The 21,096-nt window shown below is 38.0% G+C and overlaps 1 protein-coding gene across 3 annotated transcripts in view; it reads left to right on the plus strand.

Annotated features, from left to right (window-relative positions):
• LOC148946419 (uncharacterized) overlaps window positions 1–21,096 on the plus strand; it is a 30,781-nt gene that overhangs the window by 942 nt on the left and 8,743 nt on the right. The window contains exon 1 of one of the 3 annotated variants that reach the window (XM_089098269.1): window positions 5,842–6,021. The exons of 1 other annotated variant lie outside the window; for it this stretch is intronic. In XM_089098269.1, the coding sequence (XP_088954395.1) occupies window positions 5,884–6,021 (138 nt within the window). In that variant the 5' untranslated portion in view covers window positions 5,842–5,883. Of the gene's footprint in view, window positions 1–5,841; window positions 6,022–21,096 lie in introns of those variants that run through there. One more of the 3 variants, XM_089098270.1, reaches the window with a different exon arrangement.

Raw genomic sequence — 21,096 nt, forward strand, 5'->3', positions numbered from 1 at the left:
TTATGTTGTTCCACTGTGGAATTCACTTAGCAAATCTAGGCCTACCTTGTCAACCAGATCAGTTGGCTTCAATTCACCCCCCCCTGATGTGCAAATACATAGCCTAAACATAGAAGCTTGGCAATACCTTCCCAGAGTATGTTTTTGGCCCTGGCTTCATTACTGAAAGTTTCACTTTCCAAGATATCAAAAAGTAGCTAAACTAGAATTTTACCATGACAAAATCAAGAAATATAAAAACACATAGGAAATATATAGGCTTAAAATGGGATTCAGGCCTATAGTTGTACATTATGAGGGATGGGGGGGATAAAGTATAGCAGAACTACAGACAAAATGTGTTAATTTGGCTAATCTTATTCTGCGCATGCTATGATGAAGTATAAATTGTTTTGGTACTTGTGCATTGTATAGTACCCACAAAAGAAGTTTGATTAATGTTAATTAAATAAAATAGGATGAATATATACTAGTTTAGAAACAAATTTGGGCTATATATTTGCACATTAGGGGCAAGGGAGGTTGGCAAGTAAAGCACAGCATATATTAAATACATAGCCTATCCTAACTTAGTTACCTCCCCCCATAAACCCCAAAAAACAACAGTTTAAATATTGTAAACACAATAACAAATCATCCTTTGCAAACCATCTATCTAGCAAATACCTGTTTGTCCGGTTTCCTTGTACAGTATATAGTGGTGGGTGATATATAATGCACAAGTACCTTGTTTTCTTAACATTTTTCCTTCTCAAGAACCCTAGTTATATATTAACAACAACACCATTAGTCCTACATTCATTACATTATTAGGTCTACATTTATTTAGCATTGTTAATGGCTAAAATATTCAAGCTAATCTGCTCTGAAAAATTTTCCTATCAAACACTGGTTCTGGGGTCAGTTTGTGGATGATGTTATTCCTGTGTGGGACCATGAAGGTGAGTCACTTAACTCCTTCTTAACTCATCTAAACACTTTGGACTCTAACCTTCAGTTCACTTTAGAACTAGAACATAACCACAAACTCCCTTTTCTAGATGTCTTAATTTTTAATAAGTCTCCTGGCCTTGAATTTTCTATTTATAGAAAGCCTATGCATAATGATAGGTATTTGCATTTTTCCTCCAACCACTCTCCCTGCATAAAAAGAGGAGTTGTTATTTCTTTGGTTTACTGAGTAATAAGAATATGCTCAGAGCCTCACATAGTCTCAGAATTGAACTATATTAAGGATATTTTATTTTGTAATGGCTACCCTATAAAAATACTTGAGACTATTATAGACAAAAGATGAAAAAAGCCAGAAAAGGATGCATCAAATCCACAAACCCCAACAGATACCATCCCATTGGTGGATGATGAGAAACTTATCACTGTTACACCCTACATTCCAAAATTGAGTGACAAACTGAAAAGAATACCTAAAAACATAAACTTAATGTTGCCTTTAAGAATCCAACTACTATACAGAACTTTTTCAACAATGGCAAAGACAAAATTAGCCCCATTCCGGGTAGGGGTGTTTATAGAATTCCTTGTTCTTGTGGCTGTTTTTATGTTGGTAGAACCCAACAGCAATTGGGGGAGAGGTTATCTGAACATAGGTCCTCAATTGACAAGGCCATGAGGTTATGCCAAAGGCCTGAGGTTTTTGATTCTGCCTTTGTGCAACATGTTTATGAGAGTCCACACCATTTCGTTTTGTTTGACAAAACCTCCATTGTTGCCCCTGTTAAAGGTCTCATGCAAGTTTTCAGGAGGCAGTTGAAATAAAAAAGTATATTCACCAAAAGGTAGCTCTCAATAGAGACACTGGAGAAACTTTTCTAAGTCCCATTTATGATGAAATTATTAATTCTGATTGTTTTTACATACGTCCACAAAATAATATTGTGCAATCAAATGGAATCTCTGATAATAATCAAATTGGAAAGCAATTAGCCTTTAAGAGTACTTTACATAAAATGAAATTGTGAAATGCCATTTATACTTGTGTTTTTATTCAGTTACCCTTTCACTGTTACTGAGAAAGGGTTGTCCAATTTTAGTTTTGTGTTTTTATATTAAGGTTTTGTTTTTTGTATTTTTATCAGTCTTATTCTGCACTGAGGACAGTCAAGCAGAGGTCTTGACCAAAATATTTGCATAATTTTTTCACTGGCTGTTAATTGTCCTGGTTTTCTTCCTTTCTTTGCAATTTTATGTTTTATCATGATTAGCCAGTGTGGTCTCAGAAATTATTTATAATTCCTCAACACTGTTTTTTTGGATGTGGCTAGCAGTTACCACTCTTGAATTGGTTTTTATTCTGAATAATATGGGTTTTACTAAGGAAAAAGAGTTTGTTTAAGCATATCTATACTCTTGGTTATTATGGGCTGGGATTTGCCCTTTATTAAGTAACCATGATGTGTGAGGCTGTATTATAGTAGTTCAGCGTAATTTTTTTTTTTGTTACTTTCCTATTTGCTTCTTATAATGTATGATAAAAATAAAATGTTATGATTTTAACCTCCTCATCCACAGCCAAACTGGAGGACTCTCCTGGAGGCAAAATATAAGAAAAAAGTAGTGACTAGGACTTTTGCAGTCCCTGTGCCTCTGTTTTAAATATTTCTGAATAGTCACTTTTTTTGAATGGAAAAGGCACTAAAGCCACTTTTCTTTTGCATCTTGTTGCAGCCAACCCCTGAAAAGCTGGGGGCTATGTGCTATGTGGTCCCATAAAAAGCTAGTGCATTTACAAAGGCAGTGACCAGTAAATTTGGAAGCAGTGTTAAATCAAACATTGAGTAGTGTGTTCATCTTCTAGGCCTACTTAGCAAAGTAATTGAAAAAACTGTAAATTTATCCAAACAAGTTTTCAAATTGTAAATCAAAAGAATGTTTACCTTTTAGCTAATACCCTAAATTAATTGAACATTCCAAGGATCAGTCTACAATTGCAACTCTTCTGAAGGAAATATCTTAAGCTAATTAAAATTGTCACAATTGTGACTGCAGTTAAAAACTGAAATCTGTATCTACTGACTGTGATGGAATTTCAGCACTTCACCTTCAGCCAGATTGCAAACTCCTGATTTTGCACCTTCAGTTGCTTTTTCAAATTTGTTTAAGTTTGTCTCTGGTACCTGATAGCTGTCTGTGTGGTACAGTAACTTCTATTCTCAAAAAAGGAAAATCCCCTCTAAATTGTTCTTTGTATCAATCTATTACAGTATCTTGCAACCTGAGCAAAGTATTAGAATATGTTCTTCTGCTGGATCTTACTATTGGGACTGATTTTGGAGAAAACCAGTTTGGTTTTCAGCCTGGGATCAGATACATTCATGCTCACCAAATTCTTTTTTCTCTTCTTTTAGATGCTTCACGAAATAAACAATATATTCACCTTTGTGCTCTTGATATTTCTAAAGCATTTGATTCTGTTAACCATGTTCAGCTTTTTCACTCTCTTTTTACTAAAGGGATTAACCTTTCTGTAATTTTCTTGCTGAAGTTCTGGTACTCATCATATTTTCTTAATGTTAAAGCTAATGGTTCAGTTTTTGATAAACAGATGCCCTTCTGAAAAGGGGTCTTACAAGGAGGTATTCTGTCACCTAGCCTATTTAAACCTTGTATTTCTCAATTTTTAAATAATATATCTCCAACTTATTTCTATGAGTCTTCTAATGTATCATATCTTGCATATGCTGATGATTTTCTTGTCATTAGCAGAAGTAAAGATAGCCTTTTTAAATCTGTTAATTACATTTCTAAAGTTTTTGTTCAGATTGGTCTATATCTAAATGTTGATAAATACAAGTACCTTACTTTCGGTTCTTCCCTTTCTTCACCTTTGCCTCTTGCATGCAAATCGTTTTCTGTCCCTTCTGTCCAATCTTTCATGTGGTTGGATATTAATATTCATAATAGTCTAAGATCTTTCCATTACTGGCTGATTTCTGATTCCAGGTTGAAGGTTCAGGTTGGTTACCCTAGGATTGTTGGAAACAGAGGAAAATATAATCATAAAGCCTTTTGTAATTTATATTCATTTTCTTGTTGTTGTTGTAATCATTCAGTTCTATACCTTTCTGTTTTTTTCCCTCTGTTAAAAAAGAATGATATTTCTTCTTTGCATGTCCAGTACTTTTGATTTTGCAAATTCCTTTTTTTCTCTCCCTCCTTGGTACCATAATGGGAAGATAATGTCAAAATACGGACTGGATGATGTTTTTGGGAAAGTTGCCTTGTTGAGCAGAAAGCTGTCAGATATAAAAAAGAATCAACTGCCGCCGTTTCACGGTCTTGAGTGTATATTTTTTTCGTAGTTTGTGTTTTTTTGTTGTTTTTTTCTTTTTTATCTTGAGTGTATATATTTTTTTTTTCGTGTCTTGAGTGTATATTTTTTTCGTAGTTTTTGCATTTTTTTATATATATATATATATATTACTCCACTATTTACCTTGTTGTCATTAGTGGGTAAAAAAATAAAAGAATAATAATCAACTAAAGGCTCAGCTTAGAATCTTGTTTGGTCTAAGGCAGTTTCATTCAATTCATAAGTTGCAGTTAAATGCATCCAAAGGCAAAAAATAAGAGCAAAGCAGGAGCCCATTCTCATTCTCCAAAATTGATCTGGAAAAATGATTAAAGGAATCACCTCACAAGTAAATTATAACTGTTACTTACTCACATGAGCAATATTCTGGTTAGCAATCTTTGAGTCAGAGTAGTGATCCAAATGCTTTAACAAATTCATCTACAAAGTATTTCAAATACCTTGCCTTAAATCATACTTGCCAGCAATAAGGATGAATCTTGTAGACACTAGTAATGATGATGGTGACTCAGCTCATTGGGCACATCCCAAACTGCACCATGGTTTGCTGCATCAATCTTTATCAACAGATGACTTAAAGGCTTCAATACCATGGGACATGACTGTATTTTGGTTAAGGGAGTTCCATAGGCCAGCCACATAGTTGGAGAAAAATTTGTTTTGCAACCTATTATTAGAATATCTTTTGTAAAGCTTTCTCTTGGGGTGCCCTCTTGTTCTTGAAAAATTGTCTATCTGGAATAGGTTTGGGATAATATCATGGTTGCAGATCAATTTATATATCATACAAAATTTTGGTCATTGTTGATTCTCTGGGACAATTATGCCCAGCGGTTTTATATTGCCAGACATTGTATCCTGTGTTGCATAAATAAAAGTATTATGTTATAGCCAACCTCTACAACCTTATTTAAGTCTCTCGAATAAATCCCAGCTGGTACGCCAAATTGGTCAGGTCAAAGCCTAAGGCACGCTACCAAAGTTTTATTTTACCTTAGGACCATAATTCTATCCCCTATAAAGGGAGAAATAAGGTATCAATTAGAACTTCATCCTACAACCTTAAACTCACTTCTCCACAGCTTAAACTCACTTTACCACAGTACTCTCCCCTTTAACAAGAGTTGTCCCCAACTCTATATATTTTACTTTTGCCAGACATTGACAAGACAAGTACCTACCCCATTGACAATTAGAATTACTAACTGTGATTGATACTATGTCTATCTGTGTGTGCATCAGATTTGTGTGATGTTCACCACTTGGTTTCTCCCCAGGAAACTATGGTGATTCAGGCGGATTCTGGTTTTTTGGAGAATCCAAGCACTGATTTTTTTTTTTTTTTTTTTTTTTTTTTACGATTTGAAGTGTTTGATGTGCATATTTTCCAAGGTTGTTTATATGTTTAAGGGCTATAGGAGTCAATCTAGCTAGCAAAAATAACTTTGAATGTTGTTTGAATAACATGGTAAAGAAAAATGTGTCTCCTATGTATGATTGTTTTCAAGGGTTGGCATGAAGGAGACTACAGAAATGATTTTCTCATTCAGCATATGGAGGAACGCGAAGACATAGATGAAGTAATTCCTGTGTCTGCTAAGCAGCTATACAATGCAATGTTTTGTGTTTCAGAGTTCAGTGAGGTAACATCAAAATTGAATTGGATATTATTCCTGTCTGGATTTATTTTGGTGAGGTCATAATTTATTCCAAATTAGTTGATGACCTGAGTTAAGAGGATTAACTTTAAGAGGATTATAAAATGTAATCTACTGTGTTTTTAGTTTGACCTATATTTTGATATTTATTAACTCAGTATTTTTTTCTGAATTAATATTGAGACTTTTTAATTTGTGGTGAGTGCGATAGCCATGAAAAGCTCTGATGAAATGCCTTAACTTGTATATTCTCCTGTTCTGAATTTTATTCAAAGCAATTTGCTAAGCAGAATTGAGGAGGATATTATTAAAAGACATGGTATGGAGTTTTTTGACGTGAATATAGTCAAAGAAGCTAAAAGTTTACTGTGGCAAATAAGTGCACCTGAATTGGATTGCCCAGTACGTAAGGGGAACAATGCTCTTTCTAATCATTTTAGTGACATTATTTCTCTGTTAATATCTCTTGACAGTAGTGACACTTTTGCACCTACGTTTGTGATAAAGCGACCTACAGAGGTGCCATGTCTCCCTGCAAATGCTTATACTTCTTTACTCTCTAAGTTTAATGAGCTACAACAAGTGGTTGTTGAATTGTCAGGGAAACTTGACAATTATCAGTTGAATTTTCCTCAACTTCCGAAACTTACCCCAGCAATTGACACTCATACGACAGTTATTGTTTCTAAAGTGCCTTCAGATCTGTCTGATCCGATTAAACGCAAATCTGTTCTCGATCAAATAGCTGGGCATGAATTAGTTTGTAGTGTGAAACCTGTTAAAGACAGATGGTATGCCAATATTGATAAATCTGCAACTGAAGATTTTTGTACATCCGTTCAGAACTTTATTACCGGAGCAACAGTTAAAGTACGACCCAAGCGCTTTTTTGGGATTCTCAGAGGTTTCCCAGTTGATGTTGACCTTTCAAATATTAATAGACTGCAAGGTATAATAAATGCAATTCGATTGGGCCAGACTATGTCAGTCAAGCTTGAATTTGAAGACCCCTTCACTCAGTCTGCTTATTTCAAAGAAGGAATTAAAGTGGGATATGAATTTTTTCGAATTCACGTATTTAAAGAAATACCTAAATGCTGCTTCAAATTCCGATCATACGATCACTTTCAAAGTGCTTGCACCAGCAATGTCCCGAAATGTGCCAGATGTGCTGGGCCTCATATTTCTAATAAGGATAGTCCTTGTAGTGTTTCTCCCAAGTGTGCTAACTGTGGTAAAAATCATACTTCTTATAGCTTGCCCTGCCCTATATCTAAGGAAATAATGTCGCGCTCCCACTTTTTGCAATGACTTGGAGTTTTCAATAATATCGTTTAATATTAATGGTACAAAGGATAAGGATTTCGTTATTGATGAGTTCTACTATGATTTTGATTTGGTTTGTTTACAGGAGCATCTTCTTACAGACTCTAGCATTAATGTTTTGCGTCGTAGCCTTCATCATGATATGTTTTTTACTACTGCCAGAGCCACAAGAGGCCGGCCATCCGGCGGACTAGCTTGTGTTTTTAAGCACAATCCTAATTTGGTTTCGCCGGTGATTTTTTACTCGGATGAGTTTTTTTTTACTGTTTGTATGGGCACTATAGTTTTCATTAGTTCTTATATGCCTTATGATGACCGTTCCTCTAGATCGATGGCTAGTTTTGCTAAAGCCTGTAACACGTTGAAGTTTCTAGTGGAAAAAATTCTTTCTTTTTCTCTAGATTATATGATCATTGGTGACCTCAATACGGATATAAATAACTCATCAGTGAGATGTGATTTGTTGTTGGATTGCCTTCCATCTTATCATACTATACCCAAAACTCATCCGTATTCTTATATTCACCATTCAGGCAGTAAGAGCAATATTAATCACATTATCTGCTCACCTAGTATTACTACATCAATAGAGTTTGTACATGCTGAAGAACACTACTTAGACCATCTCCTTATCTCGCTTACTCTTACGCTGAATTTAAACCCTGCAAGTTTCTGCAAAGTACCCCAGTCTTCAAAATGCTTTGAAAAAAATAATTGGAAGAAAGCTGATGTTCCTCTTTATGTATTTACACTAACAAGCCTGCTGACTGCAATACAAGGTCTCTATCATCTGCTTCAGAGCCCTAGACACGGGAATTTCAAAAAGGACCTGGATTGTTATTATAATCAAATAATTAAATGTTTAAAAGATGCAGAGGCAGTTGTAGTGCCGCTGCAACGTGTTAGACGTGGTACACAAAAGCCTATTTGGTCTTTAGATCCGAATTTAAAAACTTTGAAAAATAAAGCTAAGTTTTGGTTAAAAGTTTGGAATGAATTTGATAGACCGCCCTGTGGTATTGTTTCTGACCTTAAGCGTAAGACCCGCAGGGAATATAAAAAATATCTTAAGTCTATGCGTTATCGTGGTATGGATTTTCCAGTGTCAAAGAGAGAATGGCGAAAAGTTATTAATTCTGAGTCGATTAGAAGTGATGTACCAAATAGTGATTGTTTTCCTACATCTGCTTGGCATGACCATTACTCGTCTATTTTTTCTAATGTTAATTACCGTGTGCATTCTTTGTATTCTCATTCTCTTTCTGCTATTTTTAGTACCCCTCTATCTCAGCATCTCTGTGTTCCTATTTCTCTTTCATCCGTAATTGAAGCAATTAAGAAACTTAAATCAGATAATCTTGATAATGATGGTATATTTAGATTTCACCTTTTATTAGATTGCTCCCCCCTTATTAACCATATACACCTACTTCTCCAGATGTGTATTTGTACTTCTAGTGTACCGGAGAGTTTTTTGTGTGGTACTATCTCTTCAATTTTAAAGAAGCGGAATTCTCCTTTTATTTGCTCTTCTTACCGACCTATTACTGTCTCTTGCACTTTTAGTAAAGTTCTTGAGCATGTTTTAATACCTTTTGTGACTAATAATATGCTTGAGAGAGATAACCAGTTTGGATTTAAGCCCGGAGTAGGTTGTCAACACGCACATCGCGTATTATCTTCTTTGTTCCTTGAAAATTCTTCTAAAGGGAAGGAGTATATATCTTTGTACTTTAGATCTATCAATAGCTTTTGATAATGTATGCCATAGTCAGCTTTTTTCTGCTCTTCGTGGTTACGGTGTCAATCTATCAGTTATTTTGCTTCTTCGGTACTGGTACTCTAATTCTTTTCTTCGGCTGAAATCTGTGCCTGCATCTAATATTAAATTGAAAAGAGGTTTAAGGCAAGGTGGAGTTTTATCTCCGACCCTTTTTAATTTGTGTATTTCAGGAGTTCTGGCAAAGATTTCGGCTACCTATCTCTCCGGTTATTCTGAATGTTTCCTACCTGGCTTACGCTGATGATCTGCTTCTTATAAGCCGTACTAAAACTGGTTTATCTAACATGGTTGCTCGTGTTGCTTCTTCTTTTTCAGACATAGGCCTTTCTCTTAATGTAGATAAATGTAAATTTCTTTCTTTTAATAATATTTCTAGTACTTCCCTTCGCTGTAGTGGCTTTACTATCCCTCTCGTAGATTCTCTTCGATGGCTCGGTATTTCTATTATTAATAGTCTTCCGAGCTTGCGCCAGCGCACAGTCTCAGATATTAATATGAAAATTAAATTAGGATATGCTAAAATTGTTGCCAATAGAGGTAAATATAATAAACTTATCGTGGCCAATCTTTACTCAATTCTTTGTGAATTGACCATTCAATTCTTTATGCATCTGGATTTTTTTTCCTTCCTAAGAAAACTGAGTTAAAAGGAATCCATAGTAGTTATTTTAGATTTTGTAAATTTTTTTTGTTTCTTCCACCTTGGACTAAACACTGGGTAATTATTAATAAATTTCTTGTTCCTAATATTACTGAAAAACTGGAGCACTACACAGAAAACTTTCAAATACTGCTTGTATCCATTTTTGTCCGCACCATCACCTTATCAGGTTTTTTCAGTCCAAAGTTATTTTTATTTTATTTGTTTAGTTTTTTTTCTCTGTTTGGTCACTCTACAATTTAGATTTGTAAAGAGTGAGTAAAAATCCAATAATGATAATATTAATGACTGCTTATTAGATTTTGCAAGTTTTCAGTTTTTTTTATTTTTTTTTTTTTTTTTTTTTTTTTTCCTCTTTTCCCCCTCCTTTCACGTTATTTTTTTTTTGCTCTCGTTTCTTTTAAATTATTATGTGTTACACTGTAATTTGGTAATTTTTGATTTATATATTGTCTTGTGTTGCATTTTTTGTGTTTTTCCTCGTGATACTCCACTTATTTTTTTTTTACAAAACTGTCAAAACAGTACCCTACAAGAATCAATAGATTCTTAGAGGTTTGAACCCTGAGACCCACTGCCCAAATGTGTGACAGTTGTTACCAGGGGCGTAGCTCCAGCATTTTTATTGGGAGGGGGCAAGAGGGATCCACATCCGAAGAGTGAAGGGGCAGAGGTTATATAATAATATTTTTCTCCAAATTATTGAGGGGGCATGTGCCCTCCCCCTTCAAATGACGCCACTGATTGTTACATCCTATGCTATCTCCTCTCCGGCATATCCTCTATGTAAGAACCGCAAACTTCCTTGGTAATATTTTAAATCTATGAGGGATAATTGATCCCTCTGCCCTCCCTGTGGCTGCTCTCTGCGTTTTCTGTTTTCGTCTTAGCAGCATATTGAATAAGTGATTTATTGATGGGGTTTCTCAACTTTCTTAATGAAGACACAAAAATGTTTTTTTTCGATCAAGAGAGGACATTTTTCTTCTTTTTTTTTTCGTTTTTTCTCAATGAAAATACAAATAAAAAGGCTATTTTTCAAAATCTACGGGACAACTCCCCCCAGCTCCTCCCGTTGGTACCCCTGCTTTCACTATCCGTGTTTTCTATTTTAATCTTAGTAGCATACTGTAATAAGTGACTGATTTATGGGATAATAAATGGCACTTGTTGATTACTACTTAAATTTCAAAAGCTAAAAATTTTGCTTTTAATTGTTGTTGTTTCTGTTATTTGTTTTCTGGAATTAATTAAAAAAAACTCCGAAAAATAAGTTTTTCAAAGAAAATTAAGGTAGAAGATACAGCTCAGCAGATACAAATACCTGTTAAAATTCAAATTCAAAACGACCAGAAATTACTATTAAAGAATAAATTAAACCCAAAACGAACAGAAATTAAATGAACAATCATAGCAAAAATATACAACAAGTAATACTATAAATGAATAAATAGATCTTAAAGCGAGTAATGCTTAGATTGAATCTGAAAATCAAGCTTAAAACGAAAAAAAATATTTGGCTATTGAAGTATAAATGAAACTTAAAACAAACAGAAATTAAATAGACAATCTATGCAAACAAACATCCAATAGATATTAATGTAAATGAATAAATAAATCTTAAACCAAGTGAAACTTAAATTGAATATGCAAATCAAGCTTGAAACGAACAAAAATCACTACAAACTAGAGTGTGGGTATCGCCTCCTTCTTTCACTGTAAAAGTCTCAAACCTACTGCGTCATTGGCGCCTCACTGAAAACGAATTATATTACAAAAATTTTATTTTCCAGTTCTTAAAGCATTGAAAATAAAAATAAAATTAGAGTGAAATAAATTCTTAAACTGATGGATCTTTCAACAACTAAAATCACTATAAATCAAATATTCAATTTGATGTTGTTTATACTCTCCAATGCTGTTCAAGACGCATATAGTTTTCAGTAAATCGCCAATGATGCAGTAGGTTTTAGACTTTTACAGTGAGCGAAGGAGGGAATACCCAAACTCTTGTATGTAGTGATTTTTGTTTGTTTCAAGCTTGATTTGCATATTCAATTTAGTTTTCACTCGTTTTAAGATTTATTTATTCATTTACATTAATATCTATAGTAAGTTTGTTTGCATTGATTGTTTATTTATTTTCTGTTCGTTTTAAGCTTGATTTTCATATTCAATCTAAGGATTACTCGCTTTAAGATCTATTTATTCATTTATATTATTACTTGTTGTATGTTTTTTCCTATGATTGTTTATTTAATTTCTGTTCGTTTTGGGTTTCATTTATTCTTTAACAATAACTTCTGGTCGTTTTTAGTTTGTATTTTAACATGTATTTGTTTCTGCTTAGCTTAAGTTTAAAATGGCCTTCATTTTTTTTGAAAAACTTATTTATCGAAAAGTTTTTTCAATTAATTTTTGTTCGTTTTTTATTGCAAAAAGTTTCAAGTTTTTAAAAGTTATTTATTTCAAAATCAAACTTTAAAAAAAAAATCAAACCCTCCGATCAGTTTTTACTGTTAAAAAGTGAATTACAACTTTCAATTTCTAATCAAATGATCCTACTATGAAGTTTATACGAGCATCCCTACCATAACAACCATATATACCCCCAGGGCATAACTTACAACGCCTTCCCTCGGGCCCTGGGGACTGTGTCGACCCCAGAGTTTTTTTTTATCTGAACTTAGAACTATTTTTAACAAAATGCCTGTCTAAAATTTTTATTTGATGCATTTAGGGCGTGGAGGGGGGGCTAGTTGCCCTCCAATCTCTTTTGACTCTTAAAAAGTGAAGAGAACTTTCAATTTCCAATCAAATGAACCCTCTCCGAAGTTTATACAAGCACCCCTTCCATAAAAACGATATATGCCTCCAGAGCATTATTTACAACGCCTGCCTCCGGGCCATGGGGGGTTGCGTCGACACAGGAGTTTTTCTTATCTGACCTTTGAATTATTTTGAATGAAATGGCTATTTAAAATTTTTTATCAGATAGGCTTAGGGGAAAAGGGTGTGTGGGAGGGGGGCCTAGTTGCCCTCGGATATCTTTTGATTCTTAAAAAGGGAACTAGAACTTTCAGTTTCCAATCAAATGAGCCCTCTCTGAAGTTTATACGAGCATCCCTCTCATAAGAACCATACACGCCCCCAGGACAACACTTACAACGCCTTCCCCCTGGGTCCTGGGGGTTGTGTTTACACCCGAGTTTTTGTTATCTAATTTTTGAAAATTTTTTAAAAAACTGGCTATCTCAAAATTTGTAGCGGATGGGTTTGGGGGAAAAGGGCATGGGGACGGGCTATTTGCCCTTAAATCTCTTGACTTTTAAAAAGTGAACTAGAATTTTCAATTTCCAATCAAATGAGCCCTCTATGAAGTTTATACGGGCATTCCTTTCATAAGAATCATACATGCCCTTAGGGCATAACTTAAAACGCCTTCTCCCGGGCCCTGGGCGGTTGTATTGACACCGGAGTTTTTCTTATCCGACCTTTGAACTATTTTTTTTTTTTTTTAATGTCTATCTAAAAAAAATTATCAGATGGGTTTGGAAAAAGAAAGTGTTGGGGGGGGGGGCTAGTTTCCCTCGGATCTCTTTTTAATATTAAAAAGTGAAATCGAACTTTCAATTTCCAATCAAATAAGCCCTCTCTGACGTTTATACGAGTATTCCTTTCATAAGAACCATATATGACCCAGGGCATAACTTACAACGCCTGCCTTCGGGCCCGGGGGGTTGTTTTTACCCCGGAGTTTTTGTTATATGGTCTTTGAACTATTTTTTAAAAAATGTCTATCTCAAAGTTCTTATCAGATGGGTTTGAGAAAAAAAGGGTGTGGAGGGGGGCGGGCTAGGTACTTTGACTTACTTGACTTATGTCTCCTGCCGGGCGCTGCTCGGCGTAGAGAGTGACGTCTGCCTCCTCCATCCACTTCGGTCCATGGCAAGCGTTTGCACATCGCTCAACCTAATATTTGCCATCGCCAGGAACTCGGACAGGCTGTCAGACCATCGTTTCTTTGGTCGGCCGTGAGGTCGCTTCCAACCGGCTTTGACAGGGTCGAAGTCATGGATCGTTTTCGTAGGTATGTGTGGAGGCATTTGAAGTAGGTGTCCGAACCATCGTAGTGTTCGCTCGGCTGCTTGGGTCAAAAACCGAGACTGCTTGGTGAGCTGCAGCAGCTTCTCATTGCTGACAAAGTCGAACCATCGTAGACCTTCGATCCTCCTCAGGCTCTTCGACTGAAAGACATCAATTGCCTTGTGGGTTGCGGCTGAAGCTTGCCACGTCTCAGCTCCATAGAGCATCACAGATCCGACGAGGGCGTTGAAAATCCGCAGCTTCATTGTGCGACTGATGTTCGGTTTTCGCCAGAGGTGACGGTTCAGTCTGCCCATGGCAGAAGACGCTTTGGATATTCTCGCTTGTAGTTCAGAAAGAAGTGAGCCATCTGAAGAAATTATGGAGCCCAGGTAGGTGAACCTTTGGACAACTTCAATGCTAGTGGTGCTATCCAGGCTAACTGAAGGATTGGCAGCAGGAGAGGATGGGTCAATGGCCATGATTTTCGTTTTAGTCCAGTTTATCTGCAGTCCTACTTTTGCAGCCTCTACTCGTAGGATTCAAAGCGCTTCCAGCAACTGCTCCATGGAGTCCGCCAGAATGGCCAAGTCATCGGCAAAATCAGCATCTGTAATGACACGATCTCCAAACTTGAGTCCAAAGCTGAGACGTGAAGTAGTCCTAGTCATAACGTAGTCTATGATGACATTGAAGAGCTCTGGGGCAACTGCACATCCTTGGCACACTCCTGTCGTGATTTGGAAGAACGGGCTACGCCGGCCGTTCACTTGAACACAGCTCTCTGTCCCATGGTTTAGAGCTTTGAAGAGTCTGCAGTACTTCTCAGGGAGGCCTGTCGATTCTAGAATCCACCAAAGAGCTTCTCGGTCCACTGAGTCGAACGCAGCACGGAAGTCGACGAAGGAAAAAAAGATTTTTGTCGGAACTCCGTGGCTTTTTCTATGATTTGTCGGATCGTTAAAATCTGCTCGATGGTTGAACGGTCCGACATGAAACCAGCTTGCTCCGGTCGCCGGATTTTACGAATGATATTTCGACATCGATCTCGCAGGACCATTGAGAAAAGTTTTCCCGGGACAGACAGTAGGGTTATTCAACGGTAGTTGAAGCACCCTTTCTAGAACCTTTCCTCTTCCATAAAGGGATAATGACACCCTTCCGCCAATCTTCGGGAATTATCTCGGTTTGCCAGATTGTAGAGTACAGGGTGTGGAGAAACAGGAGCATAACAGGACCTGGATATATTAGCAGCTCCGCACTCAGGCCAAGATACCGGCAGCTTTATTGTTCTTGAGCCTTTTTACTGCATTTCCAATTTCTGATGGGCTGAAAGGCTCGTCTGGAGGAGCATCTGTTTCGGATCTTGGACTGCCAGGTTGGCTGGGACTATCAGTAGGAGGCATAGACGGGCTAGTGTTGTTCAGGAGTGAGCAGAAGTGGTCCTTCCACCGCTCGAGACAAGAACCCTCATCAGAGAGAAGTGTCCCATCCCTGGATAGGACGGGTCCCAATGCTGGTGTTTTATTTTCTGTGAGATTGCGGAGGTGCTTGAACAGGCTACCAATGTCTTTCTTTTTTGCTGCTAGGTCGATTTCATCGGCTTTCCTTGCAACAAACTGAGTTTGGTCTCGGTGAATAAGTCTGTTCCGCACTCCATTGAGCCTTCGATAGGTGGCCATGTCTCCAAAAAGTCTTGCCCTCCGCCTTTGCTCTATGACCTGCAGTGTTTCGTCAGTTAGCCACGATTTCTTCGGGAAACTCCGCTTGCCAAGCACCAGCTGTGCTGCTTCGCTGGTCTGTGATTTAAAATACTTCCAGGCGTCTTCGCTGTTGTTGAGTGTGCCCAGGAGCTCAAAGCGATTTGATATCTCAACACTATATTTCTGGCGAGTATATGGCTCCTTTAGTTTCCCAATATCCGCTGCTACAGGTTTTCTTTCCGATCGCTGTGCATGGAGACGAAGCTGGACATCAGCACACACAAGCCTGTGATCTGCATTTCCGAGCTCTGCTGATCTGTAAGTTCTGCAGTTTTTCAGCGATGATCTCCAGCGTTTAGAAATAATAACGTAGTCAATCATCTTCTTTGTGTGACCGTCGTTACTATACCACGTGTACTGGTGGATAGTCTTACGTTGAAAGTAGGTGTTTGCGATCACAAGTTCATGGGATCGGCACAGTTTGAGTAGGCGATGGCCGTTATCGTTCAGTGGGGCGGGGGATACAGGTCCAATTGTGCCACGCCAAACACCCATATCATCTCGCACTGTAGCATTGAAGTCACCGAGAAGAACAGTGACATCGTGGGGGGAAACTGTTGACAGACATCTGGACAGAGCAGAGTAGAACTCTTCCTTGATTACGTCGTCGAAATCGTTGGTCGGGGTATAGCATAATAAAATTGTCATCTTGCCATGCTTGTGCCCAAAGCGGGCCTTCATTATTCTGTCCGATACAGCTTCGTGCAAGAGTAAGGCCTTTCTTGCAAGGCCGTTTAGTGCGAAGCCAACACCATTTCTTCTCATGCTCCCTCCAGACCAGACAAACGAGTGATTATCGCCTATTCGCTCTTCTCCACTTCCAGTAAGACGGGTTTCTGTGAGACCTGCAATCGCCACTTTATTCTTACGGAGTTCTTGAGAAAGTAGGTTCTTTGATGCAGGTGCATTCAGGGTCAAAACATTCCAGGTGGCTATTTGAAGCCCCCTTTGGTCTAGAAGGTTCAGTCTGTCAGTCTTTCTGACGTCGTCAGCATTTCCGTTGACGCGCGTAGGTTGAGGTCTTAAAAGGAGGTCCGGATCCGAGGCTATGTAGTCACTTTGCGTAGCACTTGATTTTCAGGTGGAGGGTCGCTAGCCCAACCGACCCTAGGCCTGGAATCTGATTAGAGCTAGGTTTAACCTAGATACTGATATTCCCGGGGTGGGCTCCACCCGCCACATGAGGTTGCAGCAACCCTGATCGGAGTGTTTAGTTAGGGGATGACCCCATATCCAGAGGCACGTGGTTAGCAGACAAGGTCTGCATCATTCCGGACTTTTTGAATCTTAAAAAGTGAACTAGAACTTTCAATTTCCAATCAAATGAGCCCCCTTTGAAGTTTATACAAACATCCCTTCCATAAGAACCATATATTCCCCCAGGGCAAAACCTACAATGCCTGCACCCTGGCCCTGGGGGGTTGTGTCGACACCGCAGTTTTTGTTATATGATCTTTGAACTATTTTTAACAAAATAGCTAACTCAAAATTTTTTTCAGATACATTCGGGAAAAAAGGGCGTAGGGGGGGCCTAGTTACCCTCCAATATCTTTTGACGCTTAAAAAGTGAACTAGAACTTTCAATTTCCAATCAAATGAGCCCTCTCTGAAGCTAATACGAGCATTCCTTCCATAAGATCCATATATGCCCCCAGGGCACAACTTATAACCCTTACCCTGAAGACCTTGGGGGGGGGGTGTGTCATGCTCAAAGATATAATTTCCAGAACTTTCAACTCTGTTGAACAAAATGGCTATCTCAAAATTTTGATTGAATGTGTTTGGGGAAATGGTGCGCATGGAAGGGGTTTTAGTTGCCATCCAATCACTTTCAACTATTAAAAAGGGCACTAGCCATTTAAATTTCAAATCGAATGAGCCCTTTTTGAAGTTTCTACGACAACGCTTTCTATAAAAACCTTATATGCCCCCAGGGCATAACTTACAACCCTTGCCCTGAGGACTGTGGGAGGTGGCTGTCATCCTCAAAGACCTCAGTTCCAGAATTTTCAACCACGTTGAACAAACGTTTATGCAAGCACCCCTTCCATAAAAACGATGTATGCCTCCAGAGCATTATTTACAACGCATGCCTCCGGGCCAGGGGGGGCTGTGTCGACACAGGAGTTTTTCTTATCTGACATTTGAATTATTTTGAATGAAATGGCTATTTAAAAAATTTTATCGGATAGGCTTAGGGGAAAAGGGTGTGTGGGAGGGGGGGCTAGTTATCCTCGGATATCTTTTGACTCTAAAAAAGGGAACTAGAGCTTACAGTTTCCAATCAAATGAGCCCTCTCTGAAGTTTATACGAGCATCCCTTTCATAAGAACCATACACGCCCCCAGGACAATGCCTACCCCCTGGGTCCTGGGGGTTGTGTTTACACCCGAGTTTTTGTTATCTAATTTTTGAACAATTTTTAAAAAAAACTGGCTATTTCAAAATTTGTAGCGGATGGGTTTGGGGAAAAAGGGCATGGGAACGGGCTATTTGCCCTGCAATCTCTTGACATTTAAAAAGTGAACTCGAATTTTCAATTTCCAATCAAATGAGCCCTCTATGGAGTTTATACGGGCATTGCTTTCATAAGAACCATACATGCCCTTAGGCTATAACTTAGAACGCCTTCTCCCGAGCCCTGGGCGGTTGTATTGACACCGGAGTTTTTCTTATCCGACCTTTGAACTATTTTTTGGTTTTTTTAATGTCTATCTAAAAAAAATATCAGATGGGTTTTGAAAAAGAAGACGTTGGGGGGGGGGGCTAGTTGCCCTCGGATCTATTTTTAATATTGAAAAGTGAGCTCGAACTTTAAATTTCCAATCAAATAATCCCTCTCTGACGTTTATACGAGTATTCCTTTCATAAGAACCACATATGCCCCAGGGCATAACTTACAACGCCTGCCTTCGGGCCCGGGGGCTGTTTTTACCCCGAAGTTTTTGCTATATGGTCTTTGAACTATTTTTAAAAAAATGGCTATCTCAAAGTTCTTATCAGATGGGTTTGAGAAAAAAAGGGCATGGAGGGGGGCGGACTAGGTGCCTTCCAATCTCTTTTGAATCTTATAAAGTTAACTAGAACTTTCAATTTCCAACCAAACGAGCCCTCTTTGAAGTTTATACGAACATCCCTTCCATAAGAACCATATGCCTCCAGGGCATAACTTACAATGCCTGCACCCGGGCCCTGGGGGGTTGTGTCGACACCGGAGTTTTTGTTGTATGATCTTTGAACTATTTTTAACAAAATGGCTGTCTCAAAATCTTTATCAGATACATTCGGGGAAAAAGGGCGTGGGGGGCCTAGTTACCCACCAATATCTTTTGATGCTTAAAAAGTGACCTAAACTTTAAATTTCCAATCAAATGAGCCCTATTTGAAGTTTAAAAGAGCATTCCTTCCATAGGAGCTATTTATGCCCCCAGGGCATAACTTATAACCCTTGCCCTCAAGACCTTGGGGGGGGGAGTGTCATGCTCAAAGATATAATTTCCAGAACTTTCAACTACGTTGAACAAAATGGATATCTCAAAATTTTTATTGGATTTGTTTGGGGAAATGGTGCGCATGGAAGGGGATTTTGTTGCCTTCCAATCACTTTCAACTATCAAGAAGGGCACTAGCCATTTAAATTCCCAATCGAATGAGCCCTTTTTGAAGTTTCTACGACAATGCTTTCTATAAAAACCTTATATGCCCCCAGGGCATAACTTACAACCCTTGCCCTGAGGACTGTGGGAGGTGGCTGTCATCCTCAAAGACCTCAGTTCAAGAATTTTCAACCACGTTGAACAAAATAGCTATCTCAAAATTTTGATTGGATGTGTTTGGGGAAAAGGTGGGCGTGAGAGGGGGCTTAGTTGCCCTCCAATCACTTTCGACTATTAAAAAGGTCACTAGCCCTTTCAATTTCCAATCGAATGAGCCGTCTTTGAAGTTTCTATGACAAAGCTTTCTATAAAAAGCTTATATGTCCCCAGGGCATAGCTTACAACCCTCGACCTGAGGGCTATGGGGGAGTGTCCTCCTCAAAAACATAATTTAGAGCTGGAAATCAACTACGTAGAACAAAATAGCTATCTCAAAATTTTTGTTGGATGTGCTTGGGGACATGGTGGGCGTGGAAGGGGTGTTAGTTCACGCATTGGTATTTTATTCTTTCTGTTATTTTTCTTCACTTCAGATTTCAAATGCAATACAACCGGAAGTTGGTCGGAGGCTGGGCTTATAACAACAGAGCAGCACGCTTTACTTAGTATCGCTGAAGACACAAACACATTATCGATGAGCGTTTCCGAATGATCCGTGATTCTCGTTGGAATGCTCACGGTCGGGTATAAATCATTTGACATCATCAGGCTCAAAAAATCCAAATTTGGTCCACGCATATTTAACAAATCAAAATTAAAGTCTCCCATACATATAAACTCTTGACTAGATCTATTTACCTTTGCATCAAGACATTCAAATCCTTCACCAAACTCTTCAAATGATGCACTTGGTGGCTTATATACAACAGTAAAAATACAAGCTCGATTTTCAAACTTAATTTCTATACTAAAGGTTTCTATCTTACCCTCCTTCCAAATGTCCAAATCCTTTCTAATTTTCCAATTCAAATCCTGTCGGACAATGAAAGCCAGGCCTTCACGTCCCATTGAAGATCGACTTCGAGCAATCAGTTCATAACCTGGAAAGTTAAAGGACGAGAGAAGGGTATCATGACCCAAAAATGTTTCACATAATGCCATTATATGTAAATTATTAGATCGGGAAATAAAATCAAAAATCTCATGGTAAGAAGAAATAAAATGACAATTCTATGTACATGCATGAAATCCAGACCGGTCTAACTCCTCCAAAGCTGATAACTGGCAATATTTACTATCAAGAGACGGACTAAAGCTAATTTGCGACCCATCATTTCCAATATCCGTCAACAAATAATCATCAACATTAAATGGATTATTTTGGAAATCACTCAATCTTCCACGTAAACTACTACTCATATCAACTTACGCAAAAAAGAATCCTATAATTCATCCCTTTTTTGCGCTCAAACGGGACGATATTTATGCTCATAAGAAATAAAAAAATAACCAACAAAATAAAAATATAAATAAAGAGCAATATAGAACATCTTAACGAGATAAACACTACCAAACTACTCATAAAAAACAAACTAAACGCAATCTGAAAGCGAGTTTATTCGACGAGCAGCTCACTCACCCGGAAGCATTGCGAGAACCCGGCCACGATCTGACCATACATTTTTCACGCCAAACTTGTCTCTCGCGGCACTCAGGATATCACGACGGCGCTTGGTTAGAGACTCAGACAAAATGATTTTCGAACCAACCAATTTTGATTTACTCGCAAACACTTTACGGGCCGTCTCACAGGTAGAAAATCTCACGAACACTGGTGCAACTTTATCGTTTGCCGACCCTGGATTATTCAATTTCGACCTGTAGACCATAGCA

This window comes from Artemia sp. Qi Xiang Cuo, chromosome 12 (genome assembly GCF_049724085.1).
Source record: "Artemia sp. Qi Xiang Cuo chromosome 12, ASM4972408v1, whole genome shotgun sequence".
NCBI lineage: Eukaryota > Metazoa > Arthropoda > Branchiopoda > Anostraca > Artemiidae > Artemia > Artemia sp. Qi Xiang Cuo.